This window comes from Nematostella vectensis, chromosome 11 (assembly GCF_932526225.1).
Source record: "Nematostella vectensis chromosome 11, jaNemVect1.1, whole genome shotgun sequence".
In the NCBI taxonomy this organism is placed as follows: Eukaryota; Metazoa; Cnidaria; class Anthozoa; order Actiniaria; family Edwardsiidae; genus Nematostella; species Nematostella vectensis.
Genome location: NC_064044.1, coordinates 14432883 through 14450385, shown reverse-complemented (window position 1 = coordinate 14450385; position 17503 = coordinate 14432883). Strand labels below are relative to the sequence as shown.

At 41.0% G+C, this 17503-nt stretch overlaps 1 protein-coding gene and 1 long non-coding RNA gene across 2 annotated transcripts; both read right to left on the bottom strand.

Moving 5' to 3' along the window:
- Window positions 1–502: 502 nt before the first annotated feature.
- LOC116609811 (lactadherin) lies at window positions 503–12557 on the bottom strand. Its single transcript, XM_048734492.1, has 3 exons — window positions 12234–12557; window positions 3740–4083; window positions 503–1328 (listed from the first exon to the last, which is right to left on the bottom strand). The coding sequence occupies exons 1-3, from the start codon at window positions 12529–12531 to the stop codon at window positions 1185–1187; spliced, it is 786 nt and encodes a 261-aa protein (XP_048590449.1). The 5' UTR covers window positions 12532–12557; the 3' UTR covers window positions 503–1184.
- A 1245-nt stretch (window positions 12558–13802) lies between these two features.
- On the bottom strand, window positions 13803–17213 carry LOC5496778. Its single transcript, XR_007314250.1, has 2 exons — window positions 15926–17213; window positions 13803–14629 (listed from the first exon to the last, which is right to left on the bottom strand). It is a non-coding gene; the product is annotated as an uncharacterized LOC5496778 (long non-coding RNA).
- Window positions 17214–17503: the final 290 nt, after the last annotated feature.

Sequence of the window (17503 nt, the reverse complement as noted above, 5' to 3'; positions counted from 1 at the left end):
CCCATGACACCTTCAGGACACATACCAAGATTGTCTTTTATATGATTTTTTGTTCATGAGATATGGATATTTTTGTTTATGATGAAAACGGAATAGCTTTTCTTTCACGTGACAATATATTTATATGAATTTGAAGAAAATAGAAATATTTCTTTTTAGTTCAAATGATTTCAATTTCGCTAAAACGACAGTACATCGGCGTAAATGTTTGTAATTTTGGCTAAAATGACTGTATTTCTCGGTAATGAAAAGCAAAAGGTGTAAAATACGAAAATTTGGCAGAGTTAAGGTGGTCCGCCTCAATTCAAAAGGACTGCTCTCCCAAAAAAGCACGCATTTTCAAACCGCTCCCTTCCATTTCTCATTTACCCGATTTCTCTAATTCTTTCAAAATCTTATGAAAAAAACATCCTAGATTCGGAGTTTATTGCAGTGCTAGACAGGGAGACCATGCAGATGGGATACACCCAGACAGTGAGACCATGCAGATGGGATACACCTGTTTTGTCTTTGTCTTTAGTCTGATTCTCTTTTATTGGAGACTCTGATCTATTATGTTTACAAATGCAAAGATTATATTAAGATAAGACGCCGAAGAGCTATTTTATTTTGGTAATGTTCCTTTACTGATCGCTAACATTGACGTGAATAATTTACCATCATTCCTATCTATCAAAATCAATCTGCATCATGTCTCTAAAGCGGGCTCTTTCTCTAGAATCCTTTGTAGAATGTAAACTTTAATATCTCGATTTTCAATAGCAGTTTCAAGTAAATACAGTTTATTTCTGGTTTGCTTTCTAATTAATTTAATTCTATAATCGTGTTGCGGTAGAGTTGACCTCGTTTAGTAACTACTTTACTATAGTGATGTACGTGGGCTACCTTAAATTAAACTCCTTTATTGGTCTTTTTTATTTTAAGGAGAATATCACATTCCATACTTGACCCGCATATAAGAGTGCCCACATCTCAAAGGTTTACCAAGAAAGGCCACCAATCAACTGGAAATTTAATTTAATGTGTCTCTATAACCCCTCCATCAATAGTCCCCGCGCATCCATCTTTGTGTCACTCTCAAATCCCCTGGAGCCTGACACTAAGAAAGGCTGCACAGAAGACTACTCCACCAAAGAAACCCTTAAATTATAAAAGTCCAATGCAAAGATACCTAACTAAGTAAGTCAAGCTGCACATCCGTAAAGCTCCGCTCTAATAGCGATATAATTGTACCAAGCATGTGCTACAATTCTGACGTAACGCGCCTTGATGACAGGGGAGAACTCGTTCTTCACCACAGTTGTCTGATCTGAGTTGCCAGGGAACACCTGAAAAAAGGCGCGACATATATGAACACAGCATATAAACGGCCTTTTTATAGAGACTTCTTCGATGGACTAAATAGTCTAGACATTAAAACAGATTTATCCTGTGCTAAACATAGTGTTCATGAAATAGAAATGGTCAACATTTTTACCAAAAACACACCATTTTCGTCTCGATCACTTCGCTCCGATCAATTCGCAGACTGTAACCACGGTTTTGAAAAGACTTGATCTCCCCCGTGCTTCATACGGTATGTATCCACTGATCTCACCTCAAACTGTACTTCACACTGTACACGTGTACTTCCCTTAATCACACCATTCCCCTCTTGGTAACTCTGCCACTGATCTCCCGTCAGACTGTACTCCACACTGTACACGTGTACTTACCTTAATCACATCATTCCCCTCTCGGTAACTCTGCCACTGATCTCCCGTCAGACTGTACTCCACACTGTACACGTGTACTTCCCTTAATCACATCATTCCCCTCTTGGTAACTCTGCCACTGATCTTCCGTCAGACTGCATTCCACACTGTACATGTGTCTTACCTTAATCACACCATTCCCGTCTTGGTTACTCTGCCTCTCATCTCCCGTCAGACTGTATTCTAAACTGTACATGTGTCTTACCTTAATCACACGATTCCTGTCTTGGTAACTCTGCCACTAATCTCCCGTCAAACTGTATTCCAAACTGTACATGTGTCTTACCTTAATCACATCATACCTGTCTTGGTAACCCTGCCACTCATCTCCCGTCAGACTGTATTCCACACTGTACATGGTCTTACCTTAATCACAGCATTCCTGTCTTGGTAACTCTGCTACTCATCTCCAGTCAAACTGCATTCCACACTGTACATGGTCTTACCTTAATCACACCATTCCCGTCTTGGTAACTCTGCCACTGATCTCCCGTCAGACTGTATTCCAAACTGTACATATGTCTAAACTTAATCACACCATTTCTGACTTGGTAACTCTGCCACTGATCTCTTGTCAGACTGTATTCCAAACTGTACATGTGTCCTACCTTAATCACACCATTCCCGTCTTGGTAACTCTGCCACTCATCTCCCGTCAGACTGTATTCCAAACTGTAAATGGTCTTACCCTAATCACACCATTCCCGTCTTGGTAACTCTGCCACTGATCTCCCGTCAGACTGTACTCCACATTCTACACGTGTTATTACCTTAATCACACCATTCCCGTCTTGGTAACTCTGCCACTGATCTCCCCTCAGACTGTATTGCAAACTGTACATGTGTCTTACCGTAATAACACCATTCCCGTCTTGGCAACTCTGCCACTGATCTCCAGTCAGACTGCATTCTACGGTATACATGTGTCTTACCTTAATCACACCATTCTTGTCTTGGTAACTCTGCCACTGTTCTCCCGTCAGACTGTACTCCACACTCTTCACTTGTTCTTACCTTAATCACACCATTGCCGTCTTGGTAACTCTGCCACTGATCTCCCGTCAGACTTTACTTAACACTGTACATGTGTCTTACCTTAATCACACCATTCCTGTCTTGGTAACTCTGCCACTGATCTCCCGTCAAACTGTATTCCAAACTGTACATGCGTCTTACCTTAATCACATCATTCCCGTCTAGGTAACTCTGCCTTTGATCTCCTGTCACACTGCATTCCACACTGTACATTGTCTTACCTTAATCACACTATTCCCGTCTAGGTAACTCTGCCACTGATCTCCCGCCAGACTGTTTTCCACGATGTAAATGTGTCTTACCTTAATCACACTATTCCCGTCTAGGTAACACTGCCACTGATCTACCGTCAGACTGTACTTCACACTGTACATGTGTCTTACCTTAATCACACCATTCCCGTCTTGGTAACTCTGCCACTGATCTCCCGTCAGACTGTATTCCACACTGTACATGTGTCTTACCTTAATTACACCATTCCCGTCTTGGTAACTTTGCCACTGTTCTCCCGTCAGACTGTACTCCACACTCTACACTTGTTCTTACCTTAATCACACCATTGCCGTCTTGGTAACTCTGCCACTGATCTGCCGTCAGACTGCATTCCACACTGTACATGTGTCTTACCTTAATCAAACCATTCCCGTCTTGGTAACTCTGCCTCTCATCTCCCGTCAGACTGTATTCTAAACTGTACATGTGTCTTACCTTAATCACACCATTCCTGTCTTGGTAACTCTGCCACTGATCTCCCGTCAAACTGTATTCCAAACTGTACATGTGTCTTACCTTAATCACATCATTCCCGTCTAGGTAACTCTGCCTTTGATCTCCCGTCACACTGCATTCCACACTGTACATTGTCTTACCTTAATCACACCATTCCCGTCTAGGTAACTCTGCCACTGATCTCCCGCCAGACGGTATTCCAAACTGTACATGTGTCTTACCTTAATCACACCATTCCCGTCTTGGTAACTCTGCCACTGATCTCCCGTCAGACTGTACTCCACACTGTACTCAGTCACCCATTGGCGATTGTTTTGAGGGCGCCCCTGCGTTGCTACATGGGTAATCCACGTGACTCGTCCAACGTCCACCTGAAGATACTCGCCTTTTCCATTTCTCTCGGGTGCCCATGCGCCTATGTGTTGTCCTGTCATTGGCTGGTTGTTGAGGCGCGCGTGGTGAGGGTTGTGCTCACGATAATCAACATAAGTTGACGATGCCGTGATACTTGAGTCTGAAATGCGGCCATCTTCCATCCCAAGGGGGTGGGGCTTGTTAGCACAAACTGTCAAGTATCACGGAAGAGTAAATCGTTTTTTAGCTTTCACAATAACAGAAAGCATGTCTACTCTGAACGTGGCGGACCAGCCCTCTATTCGGGCTGCTTTATTATCTCTTCTGTATGTTCATATGGTGAGATGCTGAAAATTCTGCATTAATTTCAACTACGTAATGGTCCCTCCCTATTTATTAAATCTGTTATATCTATGAGCTGGTTTCAAAATTTCCTCTCCCTTTTCCTTTTTTCATAAATAGAGGATTTAAACGAGATAATAAATATTTCTGAAGCGAAAGCGAAAATCGTGTCAGGCTGTTCTTAGGCTTATTATAAAATTCAAGCTTCGCTTAGTATTATAAAAGAAAGATCAAAATAAAAGATTATGAAGAACATGATGCAATTATTTTTCAAAGAGAGGTACCAAGTGCGACAAAAAATACAGCAAATTACTCCATACATAGAAATTGGTAAAATCAAAATTTGTGGTCAATGACGTCATGTTACACTTTTTTGTGCCCGCTATCTGTACCACTCACGTGACCAGCACATGCGACCAGGCCAGCTAATTAATTGATGACTCTAAGCCAATGAGAGACTAGCTCCAACAAGAACCGGGGGGGGGGGACTTAGAAAAGACGAGGGGGACTTAGCCTGTTCGGACTTTCGACATAAAAACATCAACGGAACACAAGTTGGAAGGGAAGAATTGACAAGAAAAGTGTTTAATAGAGAAAATGCAACTGATAGCCAGTCAAATGGCCGTTTGAAATAGAGAATTTGAAGGACATATCTACCTAAGGAATTGCATTTATCAAGGAAATGTCGTGGCTCTGCACTACAATTCTCAAATTCCCATTAAGATATTACGGAGTAAAATCAAAGAAGAAAAGCTTTATTGATGATAGCTAAAATACGGAATTGTTCGCCAAAAACAACAAGCGAACACAAGCCAAGGGAAACAACATGGCCAGTCAAGATGAGTTCGGACGAAAATTCAAATTCAATTCAAAATAGTGTGAAAAGAATATATAAATCAAAGCGTAATTTCCGGTCTATTTTCTTTTATATGTAATGCTTTTTGTTTGCAAATATTTGAAAATAATCCTCAAACAAAACAATTTACGACCCTTCACAACTTCTCTGAATTTGCCGGTGTCACCATTCAATCATCTTGGTTCCACTGTCAAATTCTTGAATTCTGATTGGATGTTATTTTTGCGCGCTATATGATGGGTTCCCAGTTCTGTAATATATAGATTTAGGCATTGCCTGAAAGCGGAGCTCCAAACTACCAAATCTTTGTTTATTTTCGCTTAATAATTTAAGAAATTTAAATAGTATTTTTCTGATTTTGACGACGTCAAAATTTCACAGATCACGTGACCAAATTGTTATACCTCTCCCCCCCACATCTACATGACACATAACAAGTTTAGTTGTCATGCGATGTTTCCGGGTCCGGGTAATTTAAATTTAAGTCATCGATGACGTCACGTGGCCATCTCATTGCACCTCACTGAAACATGTGGGTGACGTCACACAACACCTGACCATATTGTTGCATCCCCCCTTGACACCTTCATGTCACCTACCGAGTTTGGTTGCCATACGATGTTTCCTTTGTGAAATATAAATCTTTTTATTTTGATCACGTCAGCATATTTTTGCTTCAAGTGACGTCATCGGTGACGTCACAATCACATGACTATATTAGTGCACCTCCCTTGACACATACATGTCACATACCAAGTTTGGCTGTGATATGATGTTTCGTTTAGGAGATATGAATGAATACTGTCAAATGTGATTTCTCTATTCTTTTCTATGCTTTTGTTACATTTATGACTGCAAATTTTTGGTGGTTAAAAACTTTGTCTAGAGTTTTAACTTGAAGGTTTCACAGTTTAAAAATGATAAATGTGTTGTTAAACTGAAGAAGGCGAAGAAAAGTGAATAAAAATATTTGTTTTCACAAAAATTTGTACTCTTTTGTTTGGATCGGGTATTCGTACCAAGACGTAGGGGCCTAAAGTGGTGTGGTAGTGAGGTGGGTGTGATCATATGGTGGGGTGATGTTGGAGGGTGATGGTGAAGGATGGCTAGTAAGGTAATGTAGAGTGGAGATGGTAGTAATGTAATTACGGTGAAAAGGTGTATAGGCTAGACTAGTAGCTGGAGGAGGGTGATGAAAAGATAAAGTGGGACTATAGAATAGGTTGTGGTAGTGTGTGGTGGGTAGGTGAAAAAGCAAAAAATAATAACAATATGGTGTGGTATGGAGATGGCTAATGGCTGTGGCTGTGGGGAAAAAGTGGTATGGTGTATAGGTAAGAGTGGTGGTGAGGGAGATGTGGTGTAGATGAGGCTTATAATTTAGCGTGATGGGTGTGTGTGTTACAATGGTAGTGGTGCGGAGGTTGATTTTAAATTTGTGAGGTTATGGTGTAAATGTGGGTGATAATACATCTTTATGAGAGAGTGAGTGAGTGTGGTATTGTAGTATATAGGAAGGCGGTGATAGAAGATGAAGATAGTGAAAGGTTGAGATAAGGAGGTGGAGAGGTGGTTGTGTAAGTGAATGGTGAAACTTAATTTATGTTTGTGAAGTTGCAGTGTGAAAGAAGAGAAAGGGGTGATAGGGTTATCAGGTTATGTTCGAGTGGTTAAGATTATGGATTATGAGGCGACGAGTTAAGGTTATTATAAGAGATGGGGTTGATAATAAAACGGCATGAATAAAGGGTTAAATATTAAATATTAAATAAGAGAAATAAAAGTGTTAAGATTGTAGAAAGGAAAGAGTGAGTGGTAATGGAGAAGGTGAAGTATGTATGGAGGTATGTATCTAATGAAGTGTTTAAGTGGTATGATTGACAGGTGAAATTAAATAATAATAGAGATTGAATGAGTGTTGCGAAAACGCCGAGAAAAAATATGAAATACTGTAACGGTGAAAGGAAGCATTGCGGACAATGGAAAATGATGCTAGTAAAACGGCGAGAAGAAGTTGAAGTAAGGGCGCGGGAGGCGGCAAAGGGAGCGCGGCGAGAATGGAGATGAAACTGAAACTTTAACAAGACAGGGAGGATAGTTTACCCTAGATGAAGCGATAATCGGTGGTAAGAGATTAGGGAAAAGGCAAAGGCATGAAGAAAACAGCAACCGGCATGTATATGTAAAATAAACATAACAAAATAAAACCAATAAGACAAAAGTGTGTAGGTCATTTCAAAGAGCTCTGCGAAATGTAGAACTAAAGGCATATAACGCCAACCAAGACTTCTCATCAGGGGGCGAGGTCTATTGGTTGGTCATATACGAACCTGGAGAATAAAGCGGGTAGACTTAGGGGAAAGTTAGGGAAAAAGCGGCGGTGATTGTGAGAGTAAAAAGGGGGGAAAACTCGGGAGACGATTCGTATATGAAGCGTGTTTCGAATGATAAGGCCCTTATCACCCGCCCCTACACGCTCGTTAGTAATGCCTGTAGTGAAGCGTGGTGCATGCAATGGCCAAACAAGTGTAGCGCCTGGCTCCGGCTGAGTACATGGCTTGGTCTGAAAAGTAAAAAGTAGCGCGCAGGGGAATGAGGTAAAGAGAAAAAATGGATGGAAGCTAAGATAGGAGGGGGAAGTGTGTAGTGGACAAAATGGTGCATGTGATGGTCCTGGCTAGTGGCTGCATGTGGTGGACTAAATGATAAATAAGTGTGGGAACTAGTACATGTAGCGGGAAGGAGAGAGAATACGGGTGTCGTGATGTGGTGGGTAGTATATAGGATGTGTGGAAAGGAGGGTGTACATACCCGAGATGTGCATTGGCGGAGCTTAGATTGCGTGTCTTGTAGGTATTCCGTATGCAGTGAAGTGAGGGGTTATGAGGGGATTGCGCCCGTGGTTATACGAGTATTAGGTAAAGATAGATATCGCTGTTTCCGGTTCCGGTTATGGTACATCCGGGTATTTATTAACATGATTGCGGTTTGGTTTACAAAATGGACAAAATATGGCGGATAGATACAATGAATGGCTATATTATTGTACGGGAATATTTTGGAAGTGTTCTGTGCTAGATAGGATGACGGGGTGGCATACGCTGAGAGGATAGAGTTTTGGTGAGGAGCCAGGTGAGGATATTCAGGGCAGTAACGTGTGTTACGTAGGAGTCTCGTGGAAGTTTTCCTACGGTTATTGTTGAGGCCGGTATGCCTATAGCTGGAGATGGTGGCTTGTTGTCGATGGATCGGGAATGTACTTCTGTAGAAGGACTGTTTTTACTGGTGTGGATACGCTGTGTAGTACAGGAGACTCGTAGGATTCATTATACGGTTCTGTTAGGGCCTGTAGGTTTATGATTGTAGATGGCTGGCTTCTGAGTTTATATATATATATATATATATATATATATATATATATATATATATATATATATATATATATATATATATATATATATATATATATATATATATATATATATATATATATATTCTTGTGGTTTGAGTTGGTGTGGTGGTGTTGGTGTAAGTTGTGAAATGTGGTGAAAGTGGTGATGTGTTGCTAAGTGTAACTATGGAGTGTGTGTCGCTGATGTGAACCTGCTGTGGACTAGTGTGTCTTTAAGGTTTTTGTGTCTGGTGAATGCTGTGTTAGGGGGTGAGGGGAATATGGAGGATAGTTCCTGGTCGCTGGATATGAGTTCCCAGTTAGCATGAAGGATGCCGGGGATGGTTGATGAGTTGTGATTGAACGGTGTGATGAAAGGTATGACGGGTGGGGTGGGGGTGGTTGTTGGGGTGGCTGTGGGAGTGTTGAGGAATAGGAGTTGGTGTTGCGTGTATTGGCTTGCTCTGGTGAAGGCAGTATGAATGACATGATCAGGGTAGCAACGTGATAATAGTATGCGTCTGAGTTTTGAGGAGTTGTGATTTGTAGATATATGTGTCGGTTGTAATGCGTCTGTAGCGGAGGGCCTGGCGATAAACGAAACTGTGTTTGCAGGATAGTGGGTGGTGTGAGTGGTAGTGTAGAAGTAGGGTGCTATCTGTGGGTTTGGTGTATAGACTGGATATGAGGGTGCGTTGGGGTGTGATGTGGATATAGGTGTCAAGAAAGTTAATGCGGGTGGGAGAGTATTCATGAGTGAATTTAATGGTGGGGTGTATGCTGTTGATGTATTGTAAGAAGTTGAGGAGGGATGGCCCGTCATGAGTCCATATCATGAAGATATCATAAATGAAGCGGAGCCAAGTGTGTGGGGATTGTGGCAGGGAGTTGTTGCGGAGGAGTTGGTGTTCCACAGAGGCCATGAATAGGTTGGCGTAGGAGGGTGTCATGCGAGTGCCCATGGCTGTACCGCGGAGTTGTAGGTAGTGTTTGTTGTCGAATTTGAAATAGTTGTGTTTGAGGATGAAGTTGAGGAGGCTGCGAAAAACATGGATATGGGGGCGTTTGTGTACGGGTAGTGTTTGTATGTGTGAGAGGGTGGCAGCTATACCATCCTCGTGTGGGATGTGGTGTAGAGTGACGTGACGTCAATTGTGACAAGAAAACATGTGTCTGGCAGTGGTGTGGGGAGGGAGAGGACTGTTTGTAGGGAGTGTGTGGTATCCTTGATGTAGGACGGGATGTGCGGTACAAATTTCTTGAGGTAGTAGCCAAGAAAGATGGAGAGTTTTTCGGTGGGTGATTGGCAACCTGAGATTATTGGGCGGCCTGGGGTGTGGGGTTTGTGAATTTTGGGTAACATGTAGAACAGGGGTGTGCGTGGGGGTGTGTGGGGAAATAGGAAATCATGAGTAGGTTCATCTATTATGTTGTCTTGAAACAGTTGGTGGATGTATAGGGAAATGTTATGTGCAAGGGAGGGTATATGGTCATGGGAGACTGTGGAATAATAATTGATGTCATTGAGTTGTTTGTTGGCCTCTAGTAGGTAGTCTTTGGTGTCCCAGAGAACGATGGCTCCCCCTTTGTCAGCTGGTTTGGTGATGGTGTGGGGTAGTTGTGATAATTGTTTAAGTGCAGTGCGTTCAGACGGTGTGAGGTTGGGTGCGTTTGTATATGTGTGTGTTTGTGTGTGGGGGAAGTTGGTGTGTTGGTGATTTGGTGTGTGATGGTATTGGTGTAGGTGCGTAATGTGTGGTTGGGTGGGGTGGGTGGGGGGTCCCAGGAGCTTGGGGTTCTGAAAGGGTGTTGGGGAGTGCGGGGCTGGTTGCGGAAGTGGTACTTCAGGTGCATAAGCCTTGTGAATTTGCGAGATGTGTTGTTAGACTGAAGAAGGCGAAGAAAAGTGAATAAAAATATTTGTTTTCACAAAGATTTGTAGTTGCATCTTCCAACAACTTAATAGTTGAACTTAACATTTAGTAAAAATGTTAAAAAATGGCTGAAAATTTTCATCATGGGTTATTTTGGATACAAAGTGTTGGGCTCTCTTGCCGCAAACATCTGCTGAAGTCTCTTGGTCTGGAGTAATACATGGCCAGGCACATTTATGCTAGGCCTGATTATTTTATTTTAGAAATGTACAATAATGAATATATGAACAGTATCAATTATCTATCAAACAATTCAATTTAGTCAGGAAAAGGTGAGACGGCCGAGGAGGTTGAAAGTTGGGCCCTGAACAGTGCAGCACATTACCATTTTTGGAAATATCGATTTACCTACTTATAATGGAAATATTCAAAATGGCCGCGCGGAGTTTGAAACTTGAATTTGTTTTGTTAGCGAGACGTCGCATCGCAAAAAGTGACCAAAACAGCAAAATATCCTGCTCTATACCAAGTTTGATATTTGATGATAAAATCGAACTCTTTTCGTAATGTTTACGTTTAGAAAAAGAGGAATATGAGTGTGATGGACCAAATTCTACGGCTTAGAACCTTCACAGGATTAAACTAGGATAAATGAGAATTATGGCATACTAAAACAATCTTCACCACAAGCCGAAATGAGTGCCCTCAAGGTATGGTGAAAGTTGAGGAGAGCGGAGGTTGAATTGTGAGAACGAAAGTGCGAGTCAAGGTCCAACGTCTATACTTCAACAGGGAAAAATCGCCGAAGAATACAGTAACCCGTGTAAACATTTAGCCGAAAAGCATTTTACCCTTCACTTATTTTTGGGGTTCTCATTCTTTTCCAAAATGTCTTGCCCTTCGACCACCACCACAACAAAGCTCAAATAAATACGAATTATAAGAAAAAGAACAACAAATGGCTTGAGAACGATGACGCGACTCAAACAAGCGCACGTGTAAGCGATCAAAACCAAACAAAATGAGACAAATACCTTGCCATTTTCTCGAAGACTTTGCCTTTTTGATAGACTTATTTCTCTCTAAAATCCTTTCACAGTTCGAACCCCACATTGCTCTTAGATTCGCTATCGATTTCTCTGTGCCTAGCTACAAGAATGTCAACTTTGCGTAACCCGTTGTGCTCCGACGTAGCAGCTTGTTCAAATTGCCTAAGGTTCAGAAGGTGCAAAATTATGATTTCATTAACGATTATCACACAAGATAAGTCTATTTGCACCTTGTCCATTTAGGGGTGGAAGGAACATTGACGCTCAAATATAAAAAGAACAACGTCACAAGCCCTTCAAGATGTCGCACTTGATAGGACAAAAACACCAACTTCACGCAATATTGTTTTTCCAATGGCTTTATGTGGATCGAAAAATCTTTGAAATGTTGTTTCTTTGATATTTGAGCTTTAAATGATACAAAAAGGGTATGGTAAGTATTTCCTTTTTAGATCAGGCAGTGTTCGCAAGATTGGCTTGTAATGGGTTGTCCAGCATAACAGATCATAACAAAATGAGGCATTTGTATAATAGAAACGAAAGAACCGTTCGCGACAATTGTTTGCAAATTCATCCTCGGTTGTATACCGCGAAAATCTGTAAGATGTGGTGCTGTATGTATTTAACCCAAAAGACGTACTCAGCTCCGAGTGCAGGAAATATTTTGAACGAGCGAAGCCACGCTAGCGGTATATCATCAATGCTGCATTCTCACGTAGCGAATAGCATCTTGGCTATTGCATCTTGACCTACTTTTGTTTTTATATTAAAAAAAATTCTATCGCCCTTATGATCTCTGAGTTACCCTAATAGCTTTCTATTTGAAATGAATGTATAAGGTGTACTTACATTTACCGTCTCTTATATCCGCGTAAACTGAGTTTTCCATTTTCACGAGTTCGCGAGGCAGGTTTACGTGTGAAAACTTCATGCGTTTGCATCTCCCTTTTTTCATGTCGTAGTTGATGCTGGCGCAGTTTTCTTTGTCGTCATAGCAGAGTTTGTAGCATTCCCAAAGTTCCCCAACACCCGTCTCGTCATAGGGAGATGCAAGGAGTGAATGCCCATACATGGAATTCCTTGTTTTATGAATGGCCGATGTGAGAGGGAATACGAAGAAGCAAAGAAAGAGAAGCATGTCTCTCATCTCTGTGTCGTGGTATATTATGAGGTGAGTGACTCACAAAATAAAATGTATTATCTGTCTAAAGAAGGGTAACATACTGTGAGATAATTAAATTATTCATTCGTTAAATAACATAGTTTGCTATTTACTGCTACCTGACTGAGAAAGGGTAATAACTCTACTTCTCCCTTTTCGTACTAATTTTCATATTACCGTTAAGCTTCAAGTGTATATCGGCTTATTGGTGGTAAGTACACCAGTTAGAGCACTAAACAACTCCCCCTGCTACTTGTTTTTAAAAGTGTCCTTAAGAAATCGTAGTTTGTGATTCATTCATCATTAATAAGATTTTTGCATCTTTTGTTTTCTAATCCTTTATACTACCTTTCCTTACTGGGGCCAGAAGTTACCCGAAAAGTCTGGTGGAAAGTTCCGAATCTTTCTTACTATACCTTGCTTTTCATTTATGAGAAATACGCAGTCATTTTAGCCAAAATTACAAACATTTACGCCGATGTACTGTCATTTAAGCGAGAGTATAATCATTTGAACTTAAAGGACATACATTAACGGACTTTACATAATTGAATGCACACAATTGAATTTTCTTCACATTCATTTACATTATTTGACAAACAGGAATGAAAAATCTATTTTCATTTGCGCGCTGATACATAACAACAGCACAAACAAATATCAATAATACGAAAACCCGCAATCAATACAGTGACAACGGAATATTCATTAACATTTTTATTACAGCAAGTGCAAGCAATAGTATTTTTTGAAAGTTATTTGCGTGCTTCTTACAAACGTTAGCGCCTCTGTACAAACAATAATTTCTTTATGACAAACAATATCCTAAAATAATAATTCAATTACTGATTGTTTATTTGTGCCCTAATAATGCACATATATGCAAAATAAATGATACTAGCACTCACAAATCACCCTCAACATGTGACCATATTGTTGCATCCCCCATGACACCTTCAGGACACATACCAAGATTGTCTTTTATTTATTTCTCGGTAATGAAAAGCAAAAGGTGTAAAATATGAAAATTTGGCAGAGTTAAGGTGGTCCACCTCAATTTAAAAGGACTGCTCTCCCAAAAAATCACGCATTTTCAAACCGCTCCCATACAATTCTCATTTACCCGATTTCTCTAATTCTTTCAAAATCTTATGAAAAAAACATCCTAGATTTGGAGTTTATTGCAGTGCTAGACAGGGAGATTATGCAGATGGGATACACCCAGACAGTGAGACCATGCAGATGGGATACACCTGTTTTGTCTTTGTCTTTAGTCTGATTCTCTTTTATTGGAGACTCTGATCTATTATGTTTACAAATGCAAAGATTATATTAAGATAAGACGCCGAAGAGCTATTTTATTTTGGTAATGTTCCTTTACTGATCGCTAACATTGACGTGAATAATTTACCATCATTCCTATCTATCAAAATCAATCTGCATCATGTCTCTAAAGCGGGCTCTTTCTCTAGAATCCTTTGTAGGATGTAAACTTTAATATCTCGATTTTCAATAGCAGTTTCAAGTAAATACAGTTTATTTCTGGTTTGCTTTCTAATTAATTTAATTCTATAATCGTGTTGCGGTAGAGTTGACCTCGTTTAGTAACTACTTTGCAATAGTGATGTACGTGGGCTACTTTAACTTAAACTCCTTTATTGGTCTTTTTTTATTTTAAGGAGAATATCACATTCCATACTTGACCCGCATATAAGAGTGCCCACATCTCAAAGGTTTACCAAGAAAGGCCACCAATCAACTGGAAATTTAATTTATTGTGTCTCTATAACCCCTCCATCAATAGTCCCCGCGCATCTATCCTTGTGTCACTCTCAAATCCACTGGAGCCTGACACTAAGAATGGCTGCACAGTAGACTAATCCACCAAAGAAACTCTTAAATTATAAAAGTCCAATGCAAAGATACCTAACTAAGTAAGTCAAGCTGCACATCCGTAAAGCTCCGCTCTCATAGCGATATAATTGTACCAAGCATGTGCTACAATCCTGACGTAACGCGCCTTGATGACAGGGGAGAACTCGTTCTTCACCACAGTTGTCTGATCTGAGTTGCCAGGGAACACCTGAAAAAAGGCGCGACATATATGAACACAGCATATAAACGGCCTTTTTATAGAGACTTCTTCGATGGACTAAATAGTCTAGACATTAAAACAGATTTATAATGTGCTAACCATAGTATTCATGAAATAAAAATGGTCAACATTTTTACCAAAAACACACCATTTTCGTCTCGATCACTTCGCTCCGATCAATTCGCAGACTGTAACCACGGTTTTGAAAATACTTGATCTCCCCCGTGCTTCATACTGTATGTGTCTTGGTACTTTGCCACTGATCTCACCTCAAACTGTACTTCACACTGTACACGTGTCCTTACCTTGATCACACCATTCCCGTCTTGGTAACTCTGCCACTGATCTCCCGTCAGACTGTACTCCACACTGTACACGTGTACTTCCCTTAATCACATCATTCCCCTCTTGGTAACTCTGCCACTGATCTCCCGTCAGACTGTACTCCACACTGTACACGTGTACTTCCCTTAATCACTTCATTCACCTCTTGGTAACTCTGCCACTGATCTCCCGTCAGACTGTACTCCACACTGTACACGTGTACTTCCCTTAATCACATCATTCCCCTCTTGGTAACTCTGCCACTGATCTCCCGTCAGACTGTACTCCACACTGTACACGTGTACTTCCCTTAATCACATCATTCACCTCTTGGTAACTCTGCCACTGATCTTCCGTCAGACTGTACTCCACACTGTACACGTGTACTTACCTTAGTCACACCATTCCCGTCTTGGTAACTCTGCCACTGATCTCTCGTCAGACTGCATTCCACACTGTACATGGACTTACCTTAATCACACCATTCCCATCTTGGTAACTCTGCCACTGATCTCCCGTCAGACTGTATTCCAAACTGTACATGTGTCTTACCTTAATCACACCATTCCCGTCTTGGTAACTCTGCCACTCATCTCCCGTCAGACTGTATTTCAAACTGTACATGGTCTTACCCTAATCACACCATTCCCGTCTTGGTAACTCTGCCACTGATCTTCCGTCAGACTGTACTTCACACTGTACACGTGTTCTTAACTTAATCACGCCATTCCCCTCTTGGTAACTCTGCCACTGATCTCCCGTCAGACTGTACTCCACACTGTACACGTGTACTTCCCTTAATCACATCATTCCCCTCTTGGTAACTCTGCCACTGATCTTCCGTCAGACTGTACTCCACACTGTACACGTGTACTTCCCTTAATCACATCATTTCCCTCTTGGTAACTCTGCCACTGATCTTCCGTCAGACTGTACTCCACACTGTACACGTGTACTTACCTTAGTCACACCATTCCCGTCTTGGTAACTCCGCCACTGATCTCCCCTCAGACTGTACTCCACACTGTACTCAGTCACCCATTGGTCATATTGTTGAGGGCGCCCCTGCGTTGCTAAATGGGTAATCCACGTGACTTGGCCCAGGTCCACCTGTAGATACTCGCCTTTTTTTCTATGCCCGGCTACCCATGCGCCTATGTGTTGACCACTCACTGGCTGGTTATTTAGGCGTGCGTTGTAAGAGTTGCAACCAAAGGCACAAACCCATGTTGATGAAGCCGTGATACTAGAGTCTGGAATGCTGCCATCTTCAATCCCAAGAGGGTGGGGTTTGTTAGCACAACCTGTAAAAGTTCAAAGGACATTTGTAAGGAAGAATCGAAAGAATCATTTTTGGACACAAATTTTGTTTGCAAACTCATCCTCGGCATCACATCCCGAAAATGATGTGGAGCTTTTTTCAACCCGAAGAACGATCTGCTTGAATAAAAGGAAGTATTTTCAACTAGTGACGCCAACCTAGTTAACTATCATAAATAATGCACTTTAAGTTTTTGTTTATGTTTTTGTTTATACAGCAACTTCACCTACTGTGGTTTGACTACAGGAATTATTTCTTTGCCTTCGTATGATCTCAATAGCTATTATTAATTCAATTCGTGTGCCCAGATCAGTTTCCGGCGTTTGCTCCAGTTAGCTCCAATCTGATGTAGCAAAAAGTGCCGGATTTGCCGGAAACAAAAACCAGTTCTTGGCTTTGTAGCTTGACCTGCTTTTGTGGTTTAACTTCTTAAGTGTTATTCGCGACTTCGTCAGTAGCTATTAATTTAGCGCCCATCCGAAATCGAGGAGTAATTATTTATCTTAACTAGCCGTATGTCCGGATCATTTTTTGGTATACTTATCATCTCTTATATCCGCGTAAACTGAGTTTTCCATTTTCACGAGTTCGCGAGGCAGGTTTACGTGTGTGACCGTCATGCGTTTGCATCTCCCTATTTTCATGTCGTAGTTGATGCTGGCGCAGTTTTCTTTGTCGTCATAGCAGAGTTTGTAGCATCCACAAAGTTCCCCAACACCCGTCTCGTTGTAGGGAGATGCAAGGAGTGAATGGCCAAACATGGAGTTCCTTGTTTTATGAATGGCCGATGTTAGAGGGAATACGAAGAAGCAAAGGAAGAGAAACATGTCTCTCATCTCGGTGTCGTCTATGTTTTGAGTAAAATAGAAAACACAATGAAATACATCTTCTTTATAAAAAAGGGTAGCATGCTGTGAGGTGATACAATGCTATGAGATGACTCAGGCTGAGTAAAGAGAAGAAAAATGAATATAAATTATACTTTGTTTTGCTGCGAAAATAATTCTACTTTTCCATTGTCATTTTACTTGCTATATTCCCAATGATGAAAATGCTCCTAAGGACAGAGCCTTCAAGTTTATTTCGGCCATTACATGTAGTTAGTTTCACCATCTGGAAATTGCACAATATATCACCTCCTGGGACTTGTTTTTAAAAGCATTGTTAAGAATTCTTATTCTCAAATCTCTTTTTTTGTTACAGTGATCATATATTAT

What these genes read in the sequence shown, in the direction of transcription:
- LOC116609811 (XM_048734492.1), bottom strand. Translation starts at nt 12,531, where the DNA reads ATGAGAGACATGCTTCTCTTTCTTTGCTTCTTCGTATTCCCTCTCACA. An exon ending in GGATATAAGAGACGGTAAAT is followed by an intron (nt 4,084 to 12,233) that starts GTAAGTACACCT and finishes GATACTTGACAG; the next exon opens with TTTGTGCTAACAAGCCCCAC. An exon ending in ACGGGAATGGTGTGATTAAG is followed by an intron (nt 1,329 to 3,739) that starts GTAAGACACATG and finishes GCCTTTTTTCAG; the next exon opens with GTGTTCCCTGGCAACTCAGA.